Source organism: Gouania willdenowi, chromosome 20 (genome assembly GCF_900634775.1).
Source record: "Gouania willdenowi chromosome 20, fGouWil2.1, whole genome shotgun sequence".
NCBI lineage: Eukaryota > Metazoa > Chordata > Actinopteri > Blenniiformes > Gobiesocidae > Gouania > Gouania willdenowi.
Window position 1 is genome coordinate 4,924,576 of NC_041063.1, and position 27,402 is coordinate 4,951,977.

The 27,402-nt window shown below is 37.0% G+C and overlaps 1 protein-coding gene across 1 annotated transcript in view; it reads left to right on the forward strand.

Annotated features, from left to right (window-relative positions):
• Positions 1 to 27,402, forward strand: part of adarb2 (adenosine deaminase RNA specific B2 (inactive)) — a 314,585-nt gene that overhangs the window by 254,725 nt on the left and 32,458 nt on the right. The window contains 3 exon segments of the mRNA XM_028434799.1: positions 14,575 to 14,743; positions 22,558 to 22,606; positions 22,608 to 22,710. Of these exon segments, the coding sequence (XP_028290600.1) occupies positions 14,575 to 14,743; positions 22,558 to 22,606; positions 22,608 to 22,710 (321 nt within the window).

Genomic DNA, 27,402 nt, shown 5'->3' on the forward strand with positions numbered 1-27,402 from the left:
TTCTGAGAAAAGCTGTCCCCATGGAAGATACCTCGAACAGAGAAAAGAAAAAAGGGATCAAGGGCAATAACTCCGGAAAAAATAATTGTGCACTTCTCATTTTTGAACTCCATCAAAATATTGATACCCTGAAGTCAAACATTGGATTTGGTTATCGTATCTTGAACAGTTTCTGAGAAAAGCTGTCTCCTTTAACTCGGACAGACGGATGCACGCACGGACGGATGGGCGGAGCTCAAACCTATATCTCCCTTCCACAATTTGTGGTGGGAGACAATAATGACTTCAAAATACTATGAAACAAATGTATAACTGTATTTAGGTAATCAGAATAAATATTATATAGGTAATGATGATGAGTAATGTGTTTGGTTCATCTGTGTCTGACTGGTGACGTGTTTGCGCTTTGGGGCGCACTAATCTTTACCGTCCACTCTCGTTAATAATTGTACTGTACATGTGCAGTAACTCCTCTTCGATGGTCTCTGGGCGCAGCTTACATGCACCCAGAGACACACTGAGGCTGCGCAGAGTTGACACAACACCCCCCTCCCGCCATGGGAGGAGCTGACGTCACAGTAGTCCGTCATAAAGTGGCTGATTGACACGTGAAGCCGTGGGACGATAGAAGGAGAAGCAAAATGAAGAAAGAGAAATAAAATGATTCTGCTTTCCCTGCCTACCTGCTGACTCAGCATGGATAAAAACAGGTAGGACCCATTTAAAGCACTTTACAGAGAAAGCAAAGAAACATGAACAAACTAGGAACAAACTAAATTTGATGATTTCAAATCTTCAATATGTCCATATTTTGTAAACTAGGTCTTAAATTATATTTTGTCAGGTCTTAAATTATATATATTCATTTACCACTTCCTTTTTCACCCCCTTTTCCATTGAATTACCTGTTAAACTAACTAATTTAAAAAATAATAATAAAAAATATGAAAAACTAAATTAAAATTAAAATACAAATACAATTTCAAAAAGTATATTAACCCTGACACACATTCACTCACTCTAATGTATATACAGTACATTTGTTCTGCTTATTATGGGTTCTGAGGCAATACATGTGATTTGTTTTAAAGCAGTTCTGTAACTGAATATTTCCTTACTTATGTGTTCAAAGCTACACAAACCCTGTTTTTGGTGTATGTCTATTATGGAGTTGTAGCCCCCCCTGGAGAAAAATGCACCAGCCGCCACTGACTATCACCTTAATCTGAATCCTGAGGACTTTAATGCTTCAACTTTCCTACAATTATTTACAGTTATTCACTGTTCTTCCTGAGTTAAGATTTAACCTAATCCTTAAACTCTGTTTCAGAAACTGTTTCAGTTTTAGAACACTTGTGAAGATTCCAATTTGAATTATAAATGTTAAAAATACTTTTGTATTCAGTGTCTTTTTATTATTATTATTATTATTATTATTATTATTATTATTATTATTATTATTATTATTATTATTATTATTATTATTATTATTATTATTATAGATTAATAGACATTTCAGGGGATCTCATTTGAATTCCAGGCGACCCCTACGTGGGGTCACGACCACAAGGTTGAAAAAACACTGCATTGCATTATTATGTTTTTTAAGTGTGCAGCGGTAGGGGGTACATGGCCTCAGGTTCAATGTTTGAAGGGGTGCAGGACTGTGGAAAGTTTGGGAACCACTGCTATAGGAAACATTAGTCATAATATAAAATAAAGATATTGTCTACCTTATGATGTAGGCTAATCTGTATCAACGCTGACAAGGTCTGTGCCTTAATAAAGTGAAAATGATCAGTATCCATTTATTCTCCCATGAATTAATATTGTATAATCTCACTAATTTAAGCATTAACACTCATCAATTCCTGCATTCATTCCATCCTGTTTTTTCTGCAGCAACAGTGTTGTTTTTGGTTTGAATTATTGATTTGAATTATTCATATTTTTAAAGATTTCTTTCTCAATTATGACGCAAGTTGCGCTACACAGTTTATCCATGATAGTGATTGGTCTGACAGTGCAATCTCCACCCCTTCTACTGGAGCACGCACCAAGTCTGTCTGAAATCACCTGCATTAAGTGAACGTGTTTGTATCCAGCTTCGTAGTACAGCTGCTCTATGACAGAGAATGTTTGGTTAGGTGAAGCTAACAGAGAGATATCAAAATATACTTATCCAGCTTCATAGTACAGGCCTGTTATGTCTGGACTTTAGCAGGCTAATTATTTTAGTGCAAATAAAGATTTAAATTAAACACAAAAAAATTTAATTTCTCCAAAAATTCTAATTGTTCTATAATACCTGCACTTTTACTCTAGTTTAATCAGATAAAAAGTTTAACTAAATTTAAAAAAAAGGAGGAAAAAAATAAGAAATCCTTGTAGTCCAAAAGAAAATCTGCTGTTCAAGTACTAAAATCTGGTGAAGGTTATTATTGTGTTAGAGCTGTTTGTGCCGGTAATTTTACCTTTATTAAACTCACTCATTTTTAGGCCGGGCTACCAGACTCAAAACACCACTCTTCTTGTTCTTCTTCTTGTTCTTCTTCTTGTTCTTCTTCTTGTTCTTCTTCTTGTTGTGTACACTAGTTAAAATCGCGACTATAATCTATGGATGTGTACGCATCGACGCTCTGAGCCCGATTTTTGATTTGGGGAAGAGGGGAACATATTTGTGGGAACATAGTCGTGTGATATATTGTTTCAAAGATTTATGCCTCGCACAATTTGATTTGGGGACCCACACCCCTTTTTTAGGCAATTTCCATTAAAGTTGTTTTCTAATTTATTTGTGAGTCAAATATTGCAACAGATGGTGGTACGGAATCATTGACACATACCAATATATGAATGGGGCTCATTACTTTCTATGTGCCACGGGGGCACCAGGGGGTATCATTCTTCAAATGACGACTCCTCCGTTAATGCTCGTTGAATCGGGCTGTAATTTGACATGTATATTCTATGAGCGGATGTCGAGAGCCTCTCCGAGACATTTTTGAAAGTGGGGTGGACCCGGGGGCCCACTCTCTTTTCTGGTCATTTCTAAATTTATCGAAACATAGTCATGTTATATTTCATTTCAAAGGCAATTCAACGTAGAATACAATTGTACATCACAAAATTTAATTTGCTTTACTCGGTGGAACCAAGTCATTTGACTGAATTCTCGGGAAGGTGGTATGTGCTATTAGACGCAGAGACGTTCCGCGGCCGTAGTTCATCAGAACTTGTTCTTTAATTTAAGAGTTTAATGACAGTTATTATGATCATGAGTAACACCAGCTACCAACTGAATGACTTAATTAGTGACCATCTTTGTTTGTTATGAATATATTACATAAATATATATTAAGTATATATTTATAGGAGGAGGGCTCTCTTAATGGGATTTGAAATAAAACCCTTTTTAACAGTGAGCACAGAGAGAAGTCTTTATCTCCCAGGGTCAGTGAGAGGGTTTGGTTTCTCTGCTGATCAGCTCAGACTTCACTTATCCTGCTGCTCTGCTCATCCTGACTTAATCCAATCCCTCTCCTTTCCACTGCTGCCCAGTAATTGCTTCTGTTTGTTTATTAAAAGCACCCGTTATCTTCAAAGATCCAGATGCTGAGCTGCCAAGTGTTCACGTTGGCGTTGGCAGAGCCGTGCAGGCACACCCCAAACTTAACAGGAACACTGGGGACTCTTGTTCTTTTCTTTCTCTCCACACTTTGGTTTTTGCCCTCGCCTCAAGAATTTTAATCAAGGTGGGTCTTTGAACCGTAGACTGACAGCACCACCCATCACGAGGATCCCGCTGAGCCTTAACCTGAGTGAGATTAGCCTCGCCACCAGCGTGAGAGCTGGGAGCCGGTGGCCAAAGCAGAAAAGCAGAATGCTGCACATGGTGTCAGATAGTGTGGAAAATCCCATTTGAGATGAAGAGAGATAGAGCTGGATGTGTGAGGATGCTAAACAGGCTCCACATGTGCTCAGAGACATGGAAAATCAGGGACGTCCCTCTTTCTTTCATTCAATCTGTTTGTCCAAGTGAGAAATGTAGCATCTGATGATGATTCTTTATGTCTGGAAGCAAAAAGGGAAATATATTAGATATATTAGAAAGAGATTCCGACAACTAAAAGTAGATTGTTTTACTAATTGGATTTCGCATTTTCAACGCTCAGAAGATGCAAATATGGATGTTCATGGAAAGCTGAGCACATTGAAGCTGTGGCAGCATTTTAGAACTTCTTCATGTGATCAGAACCTTTAAAACTAAATATTCCACTGGGGACGTTGGGTCTCTCTCCCAACTTCTCTCTGTGGATTTTCAGCGTTATCCTGTGATTCTAGTGACACATTTTGGACCACATTATTATCTGTTATTAACATTCATGTCAGCATTTAGAATAAAGAGGAAATAACACAGGCTTTAGGTTTGTTGTATCTTGTTGTTTTTTTGTTGTTTTTTTTTGAGTAATTTTGACATTTCTCACCCAATTTATGTGTTTTGTTGTCTTTATGTTTAGTTTTTTGTTGATTTCAGTCCTCATTTTGTGTATTTTTCTGCAATATGTATCTTTGTGTGTTTTTGTTGTTTTTTGTGTGTTTTGGAATCATTTTGTGTATTTTGTTGTCGTTTTGTGCATTTGTGATGAGTATATTATTGTACTTGTGTTGTCATGCATATTCTCCTGTCATTTTGTATGTTGTGTGTTTTTTTGTGTATTTTTTGTCATCATTTTTGTGTATTTATGATGTTTTGCATATTTTCCTATCATTTTGTGTATTGTTTTTTGTATGTTTCTTGTTATTATGTATGTTTATTTCACCTTTTCAAGTAGTTTGAGATTGTTGACGCTCAGAAGACACAAATAAGGACGTACGCGGAGTGTGTAGCAGAGCACATTGAAGCTCTGGCAGCATTTTAGAAAGATCTTATTTATAGGATCAGAACCTTTAAAACTAAATATTCCACAGGGAGCTACTTATGTGATGTCACATATTGTGACATGATAATAACATAACAAAAACTAACATTTTAAACTCTTTAATGTAGTGCATGATGGGTAATTTCTCTTCATTTTTGACTGGTTGACTTTAGAGTAATCGTCCTCATTTTAGCTGATTTATGTATTACCAACATGTCAGAATATTAGTATAAATATCACCACAGCACTCTGGGGAATTCATTAGTTTTATTACCTGTCTCTCCACCAATACCTGCACAGTTCTTCTTCTTCTTCTTCTTCTTCTTCTTCTTCTTCTCTCTTCTTCTTCTTTCTTCTTCTTCTCTTCTTCTTCTTCTTCTTCTTCTTCTTCTTCTTCTTCTTCTTCTCTCTTCTTCTTCTTCTTCTTCTTCTTCTTCTTCTTCTTCTCTTCAGCTGCAGCTGTGCAGCTATTGGCTGTGGAATGAAAGGCTTAAAGAAAAGTTAATCTCCTATAACATTAGTGACGCTTTGTCACAAACTGAATGAGAGCTGGGAACCATTGCATCACAGGAGCCACAGGAACTGGTTGATTAGGTGAACAATACTCACAGACGTGCCTCCTTAAAGTCTATTCACTACTGTGGTGAGTGTGGTTAAGGTCAGAGGTCATGTTGTTTCATGTAATGAGAAAATATCAATACTTTTATTCCTTTAATGTCCAAAACATTTCTTATGTACAATATTTCGTGCCAAATCTTAACTATATATTTTTTTAAAGTATCTGCACTGTTATCATGTGCAATTATTATTTATTCAGTTTTCCTCTTAACTTCTTCATGGACTCGTACTCGTAAATATCTTGTACTTCATTTTTATGTATATTGTTAAAACGAGATCCTTTCTGCTTTGGGTATATTGTTTTTATTGCTATCACTCTATATCTTTTGCTGCTGTAAGAGTGAATTTCCTGTTGTGGGATTAATAAAGTTTAATCTAATCTGACATTTTCTCTAGTAATCAAAACAAAAATACACAAAAATGACAACAAATATACATGAAATGTCTTCAAAAACAGACAAAACAACAACAAAAATATCCAAGATAACAACAAAAACACACAAAATGACTCCAAAAATACTCAGAACCCTTTGTATTAATGCTCAGATTGGTCATTATTCTAATGCTGACCTGAATGTTTATAATGTAGCCCTCAGAGGTGTGTTCCATAAAGTAGGGTTAACAAACTCTGAGTCTATCCATAAACTCTGGGTCAACATACCCCGCTATGTGAAACTCTGGGTATTACAGCTGGTATGAAGTGGGTCAATCAACCCTGAGTATGTAAACCTTGGGTTACTCACGTGCACGCTCGTTAAAAAGGATCAGAGATTACACAAACTACCATGGTAACAACCTGAAGAGAGTGATTTATTCCCTGGTGGGTGAAATAAGCCGGTGTTTGAGGAATATGAGCCTGTTCTAAAGGTTTTCGCATTGAGCGCCACTTCAGTGACTATATAGTCTTTAAAATCACTCGTAGTTAGTCACACTTTTTGGTCCCTTCATCACGGGGAATAATATGAATAAAATGTGTCTGAGGAGACGTGGCAGCAGCATAGGATGGCTGCATAGAGAGCTCTCCTGTTACACTAGATATAAAGACAGTGACTGCTGCTTGATATTGAATCAATTATATTGATTTTTAATGTAATATTGTCGCCAGAGTCATCTCTATGTCAAAAAAATGTGTCATTAAAAAAAGAACTGAAGCAGGACACAAACCCGTGACCCATCACTTTGAAAAGTGGTGTCATGATTTGATCTATAGATCAAACTGTATAACAATATAAACAACAATTGAGCCTCAAAAGTGGATTCATTTAAATTATCATCTCCTCCTTTATATTATCCACAGGTTTGTATTCAGTGAACTTTACTACAGACGTCAGTAGATGTTTTCATGCAGATCAACCTCTCAGTGTCTTTCACTTAATGATCTGTATCCACAATGTTAGAAAGAAAACTACCGTTTGGACAGAAACACAACATTAATAATGTGATCACGTCTGTGGTGTGCGATGTTACTAATGTGTTTCAGAGAAAAGTGTTAAGGTTCCTTTAAGTGGGTGGAGCCAGGTAGAAACCCAGGGTTTCTTCCATAAAACATGCCAGCGACCAGGTTTAGTTCACGGACAATGTTGCCATGGTAACATACTCAGAGAAGAACATACCTTGTGTTTAGGAATGAGATCCTCAGAGTTTCCCTCATTTGAGCCCAAATATACTCAGAGTTTGAACATAACCTGCTTTATGGAATATCCCTCAGATCATCTTAACTGTTTTCTACCACTGCAATGGACAATAATAGGCTCAAGATTAAAATATGATAATTTGTAAAGGGGAAAAAAGATGAAAGAAATTGCAAATAACTGAGGCTACAATTATTTTAATTGAAAGATCCACTTTTAACAATGACACGTCTCTGTTTTATTAACTGCTCTTCATCGTGCCCTCAGGTGCACTTTTAAATTTAAATATAGAACTATTCTGGGTAAAGAATCTCATGTTTTTGTGGATTTCCAATACAATATAAACAGTTGTGTTCCTGAATGAGGTTTGGTTCTGTGAGGCTGTCCAGGCCAAGTCACACTTAGATTTTCTGGGCTAAAAATAAGAAGCGCCTGTGGCACACGGCGTGATGTCAGCGCTGCCTGTTTCCTGTCGTAGTAAATAGCACCGCATTGTTTTATTAACAAATCAATCAATCAATCAATCAATCTTTATTTGTATAGCGCCAAATCATAACCAATGGTATCTCAAGGCACTTTACAGTAGAGCAGTCTTAGGGACGGACTCTTCATTTTATGGATACACACAAATGCATATATACGTATATACACAAAGAAACCATCACACTCTGAATTAGAGTTCAACTGTGTTCACTATCAACGATAAAAAAACCTTATTAAAGGAACGTGTGTGCCCTGAGGCCACATGCAGCCCTCACTCTAATTTAGTGTGGCCCCCAAAGTGAACACACAAAGTTGTACAAAATGACAGAGAAAGTTAAAAAAGGACAACAAAAACACACAAAATGATAACAAAGCGACAGCAAACATGCACAAAACTGTTGCAATACACGTAAAATGACAACACGATTACACATTACATCACAAATACACACAAAATGTAAGAAAAATACACAAAGTGAGAAGAAAATACAAAAAAAATGGCAGAAAATGTTTCCAAAAAGACAACAAAAAACACACAAAACAACCTCAGACATACTCAAAAATTCCTTCAAAAACACAAAATGACAGCAAAACAATGCACAACAATAAAATAACACAAAATGGTCTGAAAAATATCCAAAATTACAGAAAACTTCACTAAAACACCCAAAATACCACAAAAATGACCAACAACACAAAATACCATCAAATATACTCAGGACAACAACTATATCCCACAAAGTGACTGAAGAGTACACAAAATGACACCAAATAAAGACAAAAAAAACATCATGGTCATTTTTTCAAATGTTGACATAAATGTTGATAATGTGGCCCTCAGATCAGATTATCACATCATTTCTAGCCTCACGTACAAAGACTTGCGTAAAAAATGGTGTGAAAAAAGCGTACGTCTCAATCCAGAGACAGGTGTTCGAAGAAATTCAGATCCACGCATCTATCATTTGAACATCTGTATCAACGTGGATGTGAGCGCACATGTGTCTCCTCCCTGTCCACGCCCACATTTACATTATGTAAATCACATTGAAATGAGATTGTCACAGGGATTCCTCAGCGTCATCAGAAAAAGCTGCGACTGGGACTGGCACTTTTAGTCCATCTCGGTTCTCTCTGTGACTCAATCCACTGGAGAAACTACTTTTGTATCGCGACGCTAAAAGTTGAAACATGGCGGTGTGACTTTGGAGCTGACCAATCACAGCTGACTACAGTAGTCAGGATTTTTGGGAGGCGCACGTAAGGTTTTTACACAGAACCTTAAATCAGGCTTTACTCAGAGGACTTCTGATCACCTGTAGTAGATCAGCTCACAGGCTTTGACGTAGTGAACATGTGTCTGACTCACATTAGACAGATAAAAAAAAATCTAAACTGTAACTCACTAAAAATGTGTAAATGCTACATGTCAACAGCAGCTCAGGGTGTGAATGTATTGTATTATTATGGTTGTGTTCCTCTTAAATCCTTAGAATTTAAAAGATCAACTATAGAAACATACGTACGCCACCTCAGGACTTGACATGGAAGACCGCACATTTCCACACACACTCCAGTTTGTGAACATCAGGGTTTTGACGTTTGCATGTTTTTGGGCGTACGTATAGTTTGTACATGAGGCCCTAGCTCTGGTCTATAGTGAGTGTCTGTCTGATGTCTGTGCTTTTTCACACTGACAGTAATCCTATATCTCAGGGTGTGACATTTTAAATTTAAAATCGCGTGTGCGCGTAGTATTCCTCGGGCCTTTAACTCCACCCTTCCTTGTTCCCTTTGACCGTCTCTTTTTGTATTTCTCAGATACTGCTGATTATTTGTGGTTAAAAGCAGCCTGCTACCCCTCTTTCCTTTACTCCTCCTCTTCCTCCTCCTCTTCCTCTCTCTGCAAACTGAAGGCAACCTCAGTGCCAATTTCATGGGAGGGTAGCGAGCAGCGCATCAGAAATTATCCACTGCAAAATTGATCTAAACAATCGCAAAGTGAACGGGCGAGGAAAAAGCAGGAGAATGAAATTGGGAGTGTGTTACCTCTTTGAACTTGCTTTATCACTGAGGAGGCAATGGGAGGGAGGGAGTGGTGTTGGGGGGGGGGGGGGGGGGGGGGGGGGGGGGGGGGTTTGGGGTTGCCAAAAGAATATAGAGATTTAATGTTTAAACAGACGCTTTCTTCCTCATGTCTCCATTCCTGAGTTTGTGATTAACATGCTGGATTGTCTTTATTTGTCTGAGTCAAATGTAAACTGACCATGTTCATATTCACTACAAAAACTAGGTTGTATAACATCCAGGTCATTAGCAGAGCCTCCACTGTTTTTACAAAGTGTCCTAAATATTTGAAATGTCCATATCATTAGATCTATGTCAAACCAAAAAACATTATTTTGCACCATATTTGTTTGTATTAACTTATTAACTAAAAACGGGACTACTTTACAGTTTTAGAGCCTGTGTTCCTCCATCTTGAAATTATGTGATTGATGATGTCACACGGCCCCACTGCCTGTAAACATCCCATTGTTTTCTCAAGTACCCTCTGTAGTGTACCCCCATTTGAGGAAACACCTATTTAGAGTAACCAAAGCAGCAAAAGTTGTAATTTTGACTGAAAAAGTTGCTTAATGATTTAAAAAGCGACTACTAAATGATTTAAAAAGCGACTAAATGATCTAAAATCAGGCTGAATGTTTCACTCCAATAGAAAACAATGGGATGTTTAGAGGCAGTGGGGCTGTGTGACATCATCAATCCGTGATTTCAAGATGAAGGAACACAGGCTCTAAAACTGTAAAGTAGCCTATTCATTTTTTACAAGTTAATAAAAAAAATATGGAGGAAAATGTGTTTTTTAAGTCATAGATCTTTTAATAAGTACATTTCAAAGATTTTTGACTAAACTTGTAAAACACTGGAGTATCCCTTTAAAGGGGACATATCATGCTATATCCACTTTTTTAGCCCCTTAAATGCATTTGTTGTATATTTAGAGTGCTTAGAAGTACAAAAAAAATCAAATTAGTCTCTTCAGGTGCTCCGTAGATATCTTTATATTCTGTTTTGCTCATATTTTTCAATCTGTTTCGATTTTTTCTATTCTCTATTACGTTTTTTGAACTATTACATCACAGTATTTGCAGTGGAACTGCCCAAATTAGTACATGAACTCCAGGTCCAAACACTTCGAGCATCCGCCATTTTTATTCTCGCTTTTATTTGTAGTCCAAGCTCAAGGATGCCGAAGTTACGAGAGGATAAGTCAAAATGTTGGGTTGTGGATGTAGTAACCCACACGCTTCATTACACCGTCTCCCAGCATCAGAACCTTTTCAAGTGCTGGTTGAGTTTTATTTTTCACAGAATGTACCCACATCTGTGGGTAAGGTCATTTTTGTGTGCGCGAAGCACTTCAAGGAGACTGCTTCTGCAACCTCCGCCAGTATAAAGAAGGATTTGCCGAAAGACTTTGTCTGATTGAGGTGTTTAATTCCTTCTATCTTTGGAGACGACGAACAGAGCACTTCGGTAAGCTGTAAATAACGCTCTAAAAAGTGTGACGATAAGACGTCCCTGTCATTGTTTTGTTAGCATTAGCAGTTTGCACCGTCTTCAGATCATATGTTAGCGCTGTGTGCTCGTTTTAGATCCTTGATGATATGGCCTACGTGATTTAATTTAAGTCTAAAGTTTTCATTTCATTTTGCCGTTTTTGTCTTTGAAAAGACTGTATTAAAATGCATTTCATGACGTTAGCTTGGCGTAGCTTAGCTCGGTGCTTGTGTTAGCTCACTTGTTAGGGTTCTGCAGGTTCATCCATCTTCATTTCATCGCTCCGCTGGGTCCAACTCTGGCTCAAACATGTAAGGCTGGATGGACAAGTCTTCTGTTGTTGACATTTTGTAAATAACCTCTGAATAAAAGTTTATGCGCCGCTACATAGCCGTATCTCTTCTATCAAACTACAAAAATGGCCGAGCAGGGTGGAGTTGAACCGAGTGTCACCTAAAAAGGGGGCGGGGTATGGAGTGTCTCATTTGCATTTAAAGAGGACCGCACCAAAACGAGTTGCTCTCAGAAGCACAACAGAAAAGTGGTAGAAAGGGGTGGAGCTAAAATATGAGGAATTCAGACCCAAGCATTGCAGTTCTGCTTATATAGTCCACAACTGTATGATTTATATTTAAAAGGAAGGATTTAAATCCATGATATGTCCCCTTTAAGGCTTTGTGTCCTGAGAGAATTTTACTTTGAAACGCTTGTCTAATAGTGTGTGTATTGTTGCAGGATATTGTTTTAAACACCTATCTTATCGTAAAGGTCCTTCTACATTTTCCTGGGATCTATGAGAAAAACAAAAATACAGCAAACCCAAGACATAACAGAAGTCTTAGATTATATCTGTTGTATGTCAGCAGCTGCTTTCAGGCAGAAAACCATGCGCTATCAAAGCAGAGGACACTTAGCATTGTAAACCCTTTAAACAGATTAACAGAGCGCTAAATCAACTATTCATCAAGCCATGAATGAGCAGCTTGTGGCTCCTGCTTATTTACTTTTTCCATTCAACAATGTGTCGCTGTTCCAAGCACCCACAAACAGTCTGCTCTGCGTTGCCAGATAGAGCTGCTAATTTCACCCATTAACTATCAAAGATCCACCAAAATGTCGTTTCTCACATACTGTCCCATTAAATTTAAAAAGAATTAATTATAAAAAGTGTAAATTTATTTGCCTACACACATTTACCTGCTTGTCCCAATGTTTGTATTTGTTTACATTTTTCTCATTTTGGATCATCAGCACAACTGTCCCATTTTCTGTCTTAAAGGTTATTAAGTAAATATCATGTTAAATCTAATTTAAAGACTTTTCTTATGGAGTTTAACACCACCCAATCTGGCAACATTGATTCTAACGATTCCTTTTGCTTTGATCATCAGCGTTAAAGAAGAATTATTTTTGGTGTCAAGCGATAGAAATGTGGTCATTAATTTATTAAACAGAAAATGATTCCATCTCAATGACAAATTGCTTCAATCACCAATTCTTGAAGTGAAATGAATCTGTTCTTTAAGAAGCAAAATGGCTAAATTTTTTTAGCTGGCCACACATTCAGTTACAGATGAGAAACTTTTTTCACACCGAGAACCTAAAAAAATGCATGTCAGAATTTAGAATAATGACTGATCTCAGCATTAATACAGAAAAGAAGAAAATGTTTTGTGTTTTTTTTTTTTTGTTGTTGTTGTTCTTCTATGTCAATTTGTATATATTTTTCTTCATTTTGTGTGGGTTTTCTTGTCATTTTATTTGCTTTTTGAGTCATTCTGTGTTGTTGTTTTTGTTATTTGGTGTTTTTCAGTTATTCAGTGTGTTTTTTGGTGCCGTTTAATTTATTTTGAAGTCATTTTATGGGTTTTGGAGTCATTTTGCGGTATTTTGTTGTTGCTTCATTTATTTTTCAGCTTGTGAGTTTTAGGAGTCATTTTGTGTATTTTTGTTTTTATTTTATTTTTATCATTTTGTGGGTTTGAAGCATTTTTGTTTAGTTTTGTTGTCATCTTGGATTTTGAGTCATTTTTCTTAATTTTTGTTGCCATTTAATTTATTTGCAATTTTCTTGGTTTTGAAGTCATTTTTCTGTATAATTTGTTGTCATTCTGTTTTTTTCCATCAGATTATAAGTTTTGGGAGTCATTCTTCAATATTTTTTGTTGTTATTAAATACATTTTCCTGTTATTTTATGGGTTTTTAAATAAGGGCAGCATGTGGACCCTGGGCTGCCAGTTGGCCATGTCTGCCATTCACCCTCCTTTCTACCTTTGAGTAAAGATGAACTGAACCCACCTTGCCTGGATATTTCTTTCTCTTCTTCTTCACTCAGGTTTTCTTCCCTTAGACCACACACACAACACCACCACACAAACACAACACACACACCCACAACACATACACACCATTGTGCCTGCCCTGCATCCTTCTCCTCATCAGTGGAGGTGTCAGGACATAACAGCGCGGTGGTGCCATCTGGGTCGAGGCTGATAAAAGCTCCTGTGTGGTCCGGCGGTTGCCTGCAGGCCTGCCGGAGCAGCGGAGCCTGACTTTCACAGGCGATGAGAGATTTGTGGCAGCCAAGGAGGTGGAATGGCAAGCCGTTAACGTGCTGCATCCCCCAACCAGACCCTGCCCAGCGCGCCTTCACCTCTGCACCACCTGCCTGTCAGTCACACGCTGGAATGTGGGGGTTTTGTCAAAGGGACATGGAGGGGGAAATAACCAAATCTTTTTTTTTCTATCTGCAATCACTTATAGCAGATGTCTTTTGTCTTTGATTGCTTCTTGGATATTGGATTAGGTTGAGATTGGCAAAAGCTGAATGTTAGAAAGGTTTAGAACATTAAGCACAGGCGATGTAATTCATTAGCTACATTTCTGATAATGAAATTCTGTGTTGATATTTTTTCGTTTTTGTTTCTTGCACTCTACTCTCTTCAAGTAATAAAAGTTATTACCTGGTTAGCAGATCACCAAGCCTTGATTTCCTTAATCCAAGTCCACCCTCAGGTGCTGTAGTCACTAATGAGCTCCATCTAAAATCTGATTAATTTCCCAGGATTTAAACTCACAAAGATAAATACAGACACAGATAGTTTTTATTAGTTTTAATATTAAATTAAACATCTTTAAATGTTTATTTTCACTGAAACATTGTGACAAATGTGTTTAAAGATGCTCTTTTCTAACTGGTAGCCCTTTGGACTATGCAGTACCTATGAAGTAAAGGAATGTAACCCCTGGGTTAGGGCCATTGCGTACCCCCATTTGAGAAACACTGCCTTAATCCATCACTGAAGTGCAGAGCATGCGTTTAAATGCTAACATTTGTCCATGCTTCATTTAACAGGTCTGGACCTGAGGCACGCACAGGTGGTGGCGTTATCCACTGGCACCAAGTGCATCAACGGAGAGTACCTGAGTGACCAGGGACAGGTGGTGAACGACTGCCACGCTGAGGTCACAGCTCGTCGAGCCCTGCTGAGATTCCTCTACTCTCAACTAGAACTTTTCCTCAGGTAGCTCATGATCTATGATTTGCAATGACTGAGGATGTTATTAAAGCTGCTTTAACCACAAGAATTACATTTTAAAACTGTACCTGTTTCATCTAAAAGTTGTTCAGTGTGACCCCAAAATCTCTGCCTAAAGTGACATTTCTGCTGTTTCACAGATTGAAAGTTGTTGACCTGGTTTGAATTTAATTTCTGTTTTATTTGAAAAATCTGTTGTTGTTTTTCTCCCCCTGCTTTGATTTTGTAGTCCTAGAATGATGCTGTACCAAAAAAAAGGAAATCTGGGAGCACAATGTGCTCATTAATGCATTTTAATTTTCTTATAAAAACTGTCTGGACCTAAAACTGAATAATTCCAGAAGCTTTTGTGTTTACTCGTTGTGCTGTGCACAGTGCTTCAAATAAGTCTATATTTTATATATATTTAAATTTAAATAAAAAGAGTTGTTGATGAAGCAATGGCAGATTTTGATATTTTGGTTTCTAATCCCTGTAATGGACTAGTCAAAGTGATGTCATCACGGGGAACATGATGAACCAAAACTGTCCTCCTTTTCCTGCAAAGAAACTCAAAATTACAAACAACATGAAGTCAAAACTCTTCTTAAAAAAAAGCATTCTTCTATGGGACTCCACTTTTTCCGAAGTTCAAGTCACATGACCATTTGATAATACAGCAGTCCTCGTTTATCGCGGGGGTTACGTTCTAAAAATAACCCGCAGTAGGCGAAATCCGTGAAGTAGACAGCTTTATTTTTTACTATTATTACACATGTTTTAAGGCTGTAAAACCCCTCACCACACACTTTATGCACTTTTCTCAGACAGGAATTATCATTCCTCTCTTGTTTAAACTCTCAAAGTTCAAACCTTTGTAGATTTTAAAACATAAACCTGTTTTCAAAGATACAACACTTCAGAGTCACACTGCTAGCGATCAGACATTGATGCCGAATGCAATCGGAGTCTTTGTTGATGATGATGTCAGGTCGTCAACACGGACACCGGTCTGTTCACCCATTCAACTGTATGACACGGCCTTTATAACCGGGACTGGACTAGGAAGGATTAGGCGTGGAGGAGAATCAGCGAGGAGGTGGTGGTAGCAGGTAAAAGTTCTCTCTGCAGCACTGAGCTAGGTTAGCATTAGCCACTAATCACACCGACTTTTTTCACTGGTGGTTTATGTTTATGAGAGGAGAAAAAGGAGCGCAACTGCTCGCTTCAGCAGGCAGTGAAACTCACCAAGTTGGATGTGTCGCTGGTGGGTGAACGCAGCATTAGCCAATCAGGACGCAGAACACAATGCGCGTTCATAAGCTGTAAAAAAAATGCATGCAAAACTGCACTGTAAAAAAATCTCCAAAACACCGAGGCTGTGAAAGGTGAACCGCGTTATAGTGAGGGACTACTGTAACCCATTTCTTTATGATAGCGGCAATTTCTACCTTCAAATTTTGTTGAGTACAGACCTATCAAAAGATTTATGATTTATGCCAGATGACATAAAGCAACAATTTTAATAATGGGTCATTCCATGTCATTTCAACACATTTTCAGGACATCCCACGCACTTTGTCTCAAAAATTCTGAAATTTTTACCATTTGTTCAGTGATTATTCAAAAGGAAACTATTTTTTTTGTTTGATCAAATATATTGTAGGTAGTGAGGTGTAATTGCAAAATTGATGTGTTCAGTCACAAAAGTTCTTTTTTCTTTTTAAATTAATTATTCTATATGTTGTTTAATCCATGCCTTGGTCATAATATGTGTAATTTTGTAATTCATATGTGTTTCTTCACATGACTGTTCCACACAAGCACTATATTTAAAGCAATGAATCATTATGCAAAGCATGAGTGTACTCTTTCCATAACCTCCCTCCCCGTGTCCTTTTGCTGAGTGTAAATATGGCACTTCTGGCATTTTGTTTTCCATTTCATTATGACTTATCTTCTCCATTAGCTTTTTTTTTTCTAAGCGGCAAAGTGTGCGTACCTGCCACCCAGCATTGTGTTAAGACAAAAAGTCAGTGCTGTGTATGCAAATATGACATTCACTTCTATCCACTAATCTGATACATCAGACATGGCATCGAGCTCCTCGGGGAGCACAGATATAATGTATGCTTGTGCAGTGGAGGCAGTTAGTGGGCCAAAGTCATTCAGACGGCCTCTTAACACTGGGAGAATAAACCCTTTCTGAGCCTCCATGAACTAATAACACCCTGTACTGGTAGCGAAAATAGTTAAAAACAATAAGGAGGGAGACACACATTTACTATAACACTGCATGTCAGTATGCTTAGAGCACTTAAAAGAGCACTAAATATATCAGCTACTTGGTAATAAGGCCCGAGTGCTATGAGCTGGCGAAGGGCCTCTTGCTCTCGTAGTGGCTACACTACGAGGGAAGGGGCGGAGCCTATGCGAACGCCACGTTCCCGTCAGTGACCAGGGACTCTTGTCATGTCGTAGGCATGCCCCTGCGCTTTCCAAAAATACTCAAACAGGTACTCAAAAAGTCTTTCTTTCTTTCTTTCTTTCTTTCTTCTTTTTTCTTTCGTTTTCTTCTTTCTTTCTTTCTTCTTTCTTCTTCTTTCTTCTTTCGTTTTCTTCTTTCGTTCTTTCTGTCTCCCAGTGTCAGAACCAACTCACCTATTTTTCACTCACTGAACCTTTATGTAGAGTCTCAAAAATTCAAACAAAATTCAATCGTGCGCCTCTCTAATTTCTGGCTATGTTCGATTTCAAAAATGCAAAAATCTGACACGCCAGCACCCCCAAGTACACTAAAAATGCATTACGAGATAAGAATGCCAAAAAAATTCATTCATCGTAGATTCATGAAATTGACACAGAAGTAGACCATGACAAGACAAGTAAAAACTATTATTCAGACCACAACCAAAAAACACTTGTAAATTAGGGTGGACACCGTCTTTTTTTAATAGATAAGCACGTTTCCAAAATAGGTTGAAATTATCATAAATCTAAAATTGTGGAGTTTGCAGCAGGATTGTAAGAAGTTTGCTGCTGTAATAGATGGCTAAATTGTTCTATACCCCTATTTAATGTAGGAAGAGGATCATAAATTAATATTGATTTCCCACTAGTGTGAACTGTAGCACCTGGAATACAGTGTGTGATGGCATTAAAGAATCTAATATTCCTCATTATTGAATCACACCGATAATGAGTGTATTTTGCAGGAAGAGAGTGTTAGGAGTGAGTGTGCACCTGTTATACTTGCCGAGAACATCCGGCAGGTGAGAAACAGCTGGCTGTGGAGGAGTTTCCGTCCCTCTGGGGTGTCAGAAGTGAAATAAAATTAAAATAAACATTTTGAAATGACCAAATTACTCCAAAATAACAGATGCACAAACTTGGGATATTTGGAACCCGTTGACAAAGTTTCAGGTGGAACAGGCACCACGTCGGAGAGCTATTTGCTACACACACACACACAGACCTTTTTTGCTTTTATAGAACTTGTACAGTGCCCGGTCGGAAGTAAGTGCATTCATGTGGAACATAAGGGGTATAATTGCGTATTTTTGTATCTTTCTGTTGTGTTTTTGTGCATTTTTTTTGTATTTTGGTGTATTTTTGTATAAATATTTAGTTTGTGTATTTTGAGTCATTTTCATATGTTTGTTTGTTGTTTGGTGTATTTTTCTTCTGTGATGATGTTTTTTGGAGTCATTTTTTGTGTGTTTGGAGCCTTTTTGTAATTTTTTATGCATTTCTGTTGTCATTTTGTATAAATATTGTTAGTTTTTAGTTTTTTATTGTACTCATTTAGTATATTTTTATTATAAATAGTGTGTGTGTGTGTGGTGTGTGTCAATCATCTCCTCCGTGCGTTATCGATCACACATGCGGTGCGCCTTCTTGCAACATAAACCATCGCAGGTTGTTAAGAGAGACACGGTAACACGGTAGCCAGTTAAGTCAACTATTCATCAGCATGTATGTCTAGCTGTACAACCCCTCGACTAACAGAGAAAGTTTGTCACACCAGTGCCACCACTGGATAGTTTGTGTAGAGCCCTGATAATAATAAATATGTTGATAGGATATAATGTTAATAGTGAAAAGTGGTAATAGTAATAAAAGTAATGTTGTAATGATATTAATGGTAATAATTGCACTAACAAAATAATATGTACTAAAACAATATTAATAATAAACAATATTAAATAATTATACGGTAATATAATGATAATATAGCAATGCTAATAATAGAATGAGAACACCAGTAACTATAATAAAAATCTATATTAATAATGAAAAAGAATACGATGGTAATTGAGTCTCTTCTCCCTGCTCCCCTCCCCCTCCCCCTCCACTTAGGTGTAACACTGCTCTCCCTTTTTATATCCTCCCTATAATAAAAGATTTCTTACCCTTCCTTAGGGAGGGCTGGTGATGGCCACAATTAGGCAATAAAATAAATCAATGTATTTTATTGCAATAACAAAATATGCATTGCTGTCTCATAATGATTGCCATGGTAATTATACAATAACAAAATAATATAATGAAAATCCAGTAACTATAATACAATAAAAACACTTACAACATAAAATAATAAGGTAATAGCAATAATAAAAATACAATGAGAAAGATAAAAGAATAATACATAAAAGAATAATATAAGAATAGCAATAACAATAATATAATACCCGTGTGTGTTGTGTGTGCGTGTGCGTGCGTGCGGTGCGTGCGTTTGTTTGTTTACATTGCAGCTGCTAGCATCTTTCTGAGCACATAGTAGAATATGAGAAGAAACACTCATCGTTGCGCAGACAAAACATAATCATAGTGGACCCATCCGCTCACAAAAATGTTACATTCCTCTGTCTGAAGAATCAGAATGTTTGCGATGAGGTAATGACCATCACCACAGGCACCGCCCACACTCATGGAGACGAAGGAGGAAGTGAAGTCTGTGACCCGAGATTTAAAGTAAGTTTGGAATCACAGGAATAATATTAAATAACCATGAAATATTAACTTAAATGACTTTTAGCGGTACAAAAAACGTTTTAATATCGACCTTTTTTCTTTTTTAACCCGGTGGACACGGTGACGTCATGAACCCGGGAACCGGAAGTGGCGCACTCTACTGAGGGAGCCGTAATTATAAAATTAACGTTTTGACCGTTTTGCGTCACCAAAATACTCCAAAATAACAGATGCACACACTCGGGGTATTTGGAACGTGGATGAATAGCAGTTGATTCACAGTTCATCTGTTTCGCCTTCAAAATGGATGCCGGAAGTCGTCTCTCAACACATGGTGCGCGAGCGCCCCCTCACACCCTGAGGTCAAAAGTTGAATAGGTTTCATTTCGGGGCCGTCCAGAAGTGAAATAAAATTAAAATAAACATTTTGAAATGACCAAATTACTCCAAAATAACAGATACACACACTCGGGGTATTTGGAACCCATTGACTAAGTTTCAGGTCGAACTGGCACCGCGTCGGGGAGATATTTGCTCCACACACACACACACACACACACACTCATCCAGACCTCCTTGCTTTTATAGGTAGAAGATAGATAGATGACAAAGTATAATGTATAATCTATATTAAACCACAGTGTTTGTTCAAGCTGTGAGGTAGTTTAAGAGGGAGGAGCACACATTCTTATAGGGTAGGAGGAGCCAGGATTGTCAGGAGGAGGAGTTTCCACTAGATGATGTCACTTTGCGAGAAAATCCCAACTAACCCGTTTGAAGCTGAATTTTTACAAGAGAGGGAGAAAACAGAACTTTTTCAACTTTGACCCTCTGAATGAGGCTAAATGAATGTATATCACTGTAGCAAAACCATTACAAAGTGATTTTTTCATAATACTGCCCCTTTTACTATCACCCATATCCAGTTTCTGCTTGAACATCTTTGCATGTTTTTCACTCCACAGTCCATTCAACCTACTTCCATAATACATTGTTGGTGAGCCACACTGGTGCAATGGTTGACTGACTGGTCTGGTATTAAACCTTATTGTTTTGAATTAAGCAGTTTAGACCCAGAGTCATGAAAACACAAGCCTATGTTCCTATGTTAAAGCACACCTCACAACTGTTTTATTAAAGGACATTCAATCCAATTCATGTGTCCATATTTCTCTTTAAATACAGATTTGGGACATCATGATACAGTGGGTACGGAAAGTATTCAGACACCTTTAAATGTGTCACTCTGTTTAATTTTAGCCATTTGCTAAAATCAAAATAGTTAATTGTATTTCTCATTAATGTACACTCAGCATCCCATCTTGACAGAAAAAACAGAATTGTAGAATTTTTTGCTAATTTATTCAAAAAGAAAAAACTAGAAAATACTGTACTATTTTACTTTTATTTTAAATTGTCAAAAGAATCCCTTGATAAACTATTCAGAACAATGCAATTTAACTAAAAATAAATCTTGAATGAAATAAATAAAGGAATAATACAAATGAAGAAGAAGCCCATTAATTTAAATTCTGGTTCTATAGTAAACAATGCAAAACTGCATAATAGTTCTTTTTCTTTTTAAAAGTGCAACTGAAAATGTGTTTTGTGCCTTAACAATTGGACTTAAAAAAAAAAAACAGTCTGCATTGTATTTACATAAGATATTTGTTTGGACCAGCAGAGGGCGCTGGTAACCCAGTGGTCGTTTGGCATGCAGCTAATCTGTGCAGTGAAGAAGAGATGCTATGCTAGCAGACAGAGCTAATAGAAAAACGTGACTTTTACAGATTTTCACGTAATATTACAGATATTGGCATAGAGTTTGCCAAAAAAACACATGAAGGACTCCCAGACTGTGAAAAATAATATTATCTGGTCTGATGAGATCAAGATTGAACTTTTTGGTGTTAATTCTAAGCAATATGTGTGGAGAAAACCAGACACTGCTCATCACCTGCCCAATACAATCCCAACAGTGAAACATGGCATCATGCTATGGGGTGTTTTTCAGCTGCAGGGACAGGATGACTGATTGCAATTAAAGAAAAGATGAATGCGGCCAAGTTCAGAGATATCCTGGAAGAAAACCTATTCCAGAGTGCTTAGGACCTCAGACTGGGCCGAAAATTCACTTTCCAACAAGACAATGACCCTAAGCACACAGCTAAAATAACAAAGGAGTGGTTTCAGAACAACTCTGTGACCATTCTTGACTGGCCCAGCCAGAGCCCTGACCTAAACCCAATGGAGCATCTTTGGAGAGACCTGTAAATGGCTGTCCACCAATGTTCACCATCCAACCTGACAGAACTGGAGAGGATCTGCAAGGAAGAATGGCAGAGGATATTTCACTTTTTCTTTTTTAATATTTGCAAAATTTTCTACTTTTCTGTTTTTTTCTGTCAAAATGGGGTGCTGAGTGTACATAAATGAGAAATAAAATGAACTTTTTCAATTTTAGCAAATGGCTGCAATGAAACAAAGAGTGAAAAATTTAAAGGGGTCTGAATACTTTCATTACCCACTGTATTTCTGTTCGGATTCTATCAACAGTTTGTTGCGTTTTTCAGGCTAACCTTCTTTTAGATGGTGTTGTGTTCCCAACCTGTTTCCCTTGAGGTATTTGGACAGTGTAACTAATGTCCATGAGTGCCAGTGATAGAGGAAGAATAGGCTGTGTATGGAGGGAGACGGATGGTGTCCATCTCTCTCCACCTCTGTTACACTTCATCACTGGGAACCAGAGGTGGAAACCTATTTTCTATGCTGTGATGAATGGTGGCACCTTTCTAATCAGTCTCCCTCTTGCTTGTTGCTTTTCCCCCCCATCAACCCCACCAAAGTAAAAGACCGGAGGACTGGGAGGAGTCAATATTCGTGCAACACAAAGAGCGCAGCTACAGTTGAGAGACGACGTCCCATTTCTCATATGTACATCAGCACCTCGCCATGTGGAGACGGGAGGCTCAATTCTCCGTACGAAATCAGCTCCGACTGTAAGACCACGCCCTGTCTGCTGTCATTATGTTTTCACATCTGGAATAGAATGCATATCTGTAAGCATTGAATGTAACCACTGTCAGTGATGGAGGGCCACATGCAAATTGTCTTTCATTTAGAATTCAGGCCCACAAGTAAACACACAAAATACTACAAATATATAACTGAAAAATACCAAACAACAAAAAATACACAAACCAACAGAAATACACGGTGAGAGAAATATAACAATTATTACAATAATTCACAAAATCAGAACACGATATACAATATTAAAACAAAAACATACAAAACCACAGCAATAATACACAAAATGAGAGAAAATATACAAAATTACAACAGAAATATACAAAATTATGGAAAAAAAACACACAAAAGGAAAATGGAAATAAGCAAAAGTTTAACAAAAATGCAAAGAATAACAACAAATATACACAACTACAACTACACGACTACAAATAATATAACTGAAAGATACCAAACGACGACAAAAACACACGAAACAACAAATACACAAAATACAAAATTGCAACAAAAATGCAGATAATTAAAGAAAAATGTACAAAATCACAACAATATCAAAATTACTCCAAAAACACACAAAATGAGAGAAAAAATACTAAAGAAAATTATCTAAAAGTTCACAGAAGACAGTAATAAACAAAAGTAAAACAACATTACACAAAATGACAACAAATACATACACAGTTACTTCATAAGCACACAACACAACTGCAAATAAGACAAAATACTCTAAGCGCCAACAACATTTTTAAAATGACAAAAATATACCATGCAAAAACAAAAACGCACAGTACAACAAAAACACACAAAATGAGAGAAAAATATACAAAAATACACACAATTAGAACACAAAATACAAAATCACAACAATAATACAACAAAATAATAGAAAATATAGAAATTACAATAATATCAAAATGACTCCAAAACACATGAAATGACAGAATAATGGTAAAAACAAATTACAGAAAAGAGAAAAAAACAAAACAGTAATAAACAAAAGCAACAAATATTTACACATTACTTCACAAACAAATAAGACACATGCAAATAACAGAATAATACTCAAAATGACAAAATAAATACACAAAAATGACCAACGATACCATGCAAAATCAAAAACATACAAAACAACAATACACAAAATGACTAACACACAAAATAAGAGGAAAAATATACAAAATTAGAGCAAAAATATGCAAAATTCATCCAAAAACACAACAAATGACAACAAACACACACTAAGCCTTTGTTATTTACTGTATTTATGCTCAGGTTGGTCATTATTATAAATGCTGACATTAATATTGATAATGTGGCCCTCAATCACACAATCACATTTCTGTGGCCCCCACTGTTATTAAAAATTGTGTATCTCTGCTTTAAATGGTCAGCTTAACCCTTGGCTGGTGACCAACAGGAGGAGAGGGAGTCATCGAGAAAATCTTTCATTTTTAAATCATTAAAACTTTAAATGTTCTTCACTGAGCTTTTAGGGAAAATTAGTGAGCACGGTGTTCACCAAAGATTCTCAGCTTCAAGCTTCAGTTTACCCTGTGACAGATGTCAGATAAAGAAAAAAAAAAACAATGTTGGGAGAACAAAGACCTTTCACTGCTGCTCTGATGCACCTTTTCTCATCATCCATTCCAACTCTGCTGAGTTAAACCAGCATTAACACAGAGGACAGGTCAGGCTGACTCTAACAGGCTCGTGAAATTGATTTCAACTGTATGGAGGGCTAAAGGTGTTAAGAAAAACACAGCTGTTCATCCTACTTTAAAGCCCCCACATCCAGCCGTTCACTTAAAGACCTGCTTCATGAGCTTTTCACAAAGTTTTCACTCCCACAAGTAGTCGTTAATGATTTAAAAAAGCAAACTTTTGTTGGGCTTTGTTTGATTTTGATTGAATGCAGCTCGTTAGATGTGAAATAAAGGCATTTTTTTGTGATATAAAGATGATGAAGAGGAAAAAACTGACAAAGAAAAGATTTGTCACAATCAATATAATACATTTTTAGATAGAAGTGTAATATTTTTATGAATTAGTGCAGATTGACATTCACTTAGACTCTGACATGCTGACTCCCTCTACCCTCCAATGTTGTTGTTCTCCTAGTAGACTGGATGCTACAGAGAAATGATGCTGCCTCACAGGTCCACCAAGGAAGTGGATATGGATCGTTAACGTTTTACGGTGTTGAGTAGGAGTGGGAACCTCAGGGGACCGCACGATACGATACGATACAAAGCTCACGATAACGATTATCTCACGATATGACGATACTACGATCGATATATTGGTCAGAAATCAATCTACGATAATCTACATAACAAGAAAAAAAAAGATTAGGTGAAAAAATACTATTTTAATTTAATATTTCTGAAAGACAATAAATTGAAAAAGTGTCCTATGAACAGTGACACTATTTTAGTGCAACATTTCTATAAATAAGTGTCAACATACCAATGTAAACGAATAAGTATCTCCAATAGTGCTTAATGTTAACAAAAATAGGGTCTTTCTTACCAGTGACACCATTATAGTGCAATATTCCAGTAAACAAAATATTGGTTCCTTCAACAAACAGTGACTGCACAAAAAAAAATGATACTTATTGATAATCGATCATGCAAAAAAATATTGCGATATATATTGCCATAACAAGATATCGTTACACTCCTAGTGTTGAGTAGACATGGGACACTTGCAGCCCATGGTTTAAAGGTGACTGTAGTGACTTCAGTCGCCCCTGATGAGTCGCTTGAACATAGTGGTGCTTTTTGGTCACTCCATCACTTCATCGCTCCAGTGAAGCGATCACCGGGGTGTGTGTGTGTGTGTGTGTGTGTGTTTTGAGCCGATGACAGGATAGAGAGTAAGTGAGAGGGGGTTGACACTTCTTTTCCTTCTTGCTCGGCTTTTACGGTTGAAACGATCAACTTACGGAGATATTAAAAGATGTGTTCACTCAGAATGTGTTATGATCAGTGGTTACTGTGGTTTTCAAGAAGTTGACCGCTTTAATTTTGCCCTGATAAATTGAGGAAGTTCTACAGCCTCCGCTGCAGCCGTCTGCACTGAAGCGGGAGGGAGCAGGGAGGGGCTGCAGCCTCCGCTCTACACACAATGAAGGACGGGGGAGTTGTCACTTGAAGTTGCATAAAAAGTTAAAATTTTTCAACTCTGGGCGACAAGGTCACGCTTGACCTCGTCGCTCAAATCACGCAAGTCATGTTGCTTGAGGAGTGATAACTTGAGGTTGCATCATTTACATTGATATTAATGTAATCTAGTTGCTTCAGTCACTTAAAATTAATAACAAATTTAAATTAATTAAATTAAAAAATAATTAAAATTTAAATTAAACTGGGCTTTAAGCCTTTATTCGTCATGTATATTTGTTGTTACACATATATATTGAAATTTGTCCTCTGCAATTTAACCCATCCCTGGGGAGCAGTCGGCAGCCATTTTGCGGTGCCTGGGGAGCTGTTCGCGGTTAAGGGACTTGCTCAACATCCCACAGTGATGGCCCAGGTGAGGCTTGAACCGGGAACCCTGTGATTACAAGGCCAGCGTCCTGAACACAAAAAAAGACAGCAAAAATGCAAAAAAAAAGACTCCAAAAACGAAATCTGACCACAAAAATACACAAAATAAGGAAAACTTGTAAAATGACAATAGAAATACACTATTACTTCTAAATTTGACAACAAAATACACAAAATAAGGAAAACTTGTAAAATGACAATAGAAATACACTATTACTTCTAAATTTGACAACAAAATACACAAAATAAGAAAAGTTTACAAAATTACAACAAAAATAAACATTGACTCCCAAAATAATACATGAAAAAAACTCTAAAAACCAAATCTCACCACGAAAATACACAAAATGACTCCAGAAAACCCACAAAACAACAAAACCCACACATATTTACAAAAGAATACTTAAGATAACTCCAAAAACTTAAAACAAAAACACACATTCTTTGCTCTTTCCTGTATCTTTTGCTCAGATTGCTCATTATTTTAAATGCTGACATAAATGTGGCCCTGAAATCAGATCACATTTTTGTGGCCCCCAGTGTTGCTCCTGATGTAGACTTTAGATTTTTTTTAAATAATGTCATAATGATGACCTCATATTAGCTGTGTTGTCCTATTTATTTTAATGTTTATTTTATTGTTTTATACTCAATTAAAAACTTGAAATGCATTTGAATGATAAAAAAGTGATGATGATAATAGAAAATTAATGTATTAATATAAAAATATATACTTCAATAAATAACCTTTTCAATTAAATCCACCGTAATTTGGTCACTCTTTTTCCTTTCTTTGTGTGTGATGATTTTGTCAAAACAAAGCAACATCTTTAATGATTCCGTCACGTAAATTATCGCCTTTAAAGAGCAACTCTTTAGCTTTCATGATCTGGTGGTATTTCTCAGTCAGAGCAAATATTACAGGAGTTACTGTCTTTAAAATTAACATATTGCCGAGATGCGTTTAAGGTCCCTGGGAAACCTGGACAATTTCATTCATTTGTAAAGTATCTGGAGTTCCCCGACAAGACGTGAAAAGAGGACATGTCTGGGTCAAACCCAAAGTACAGTCGTGTAGTGGAGCTTATCGTAACCTTTCTGTAAAAT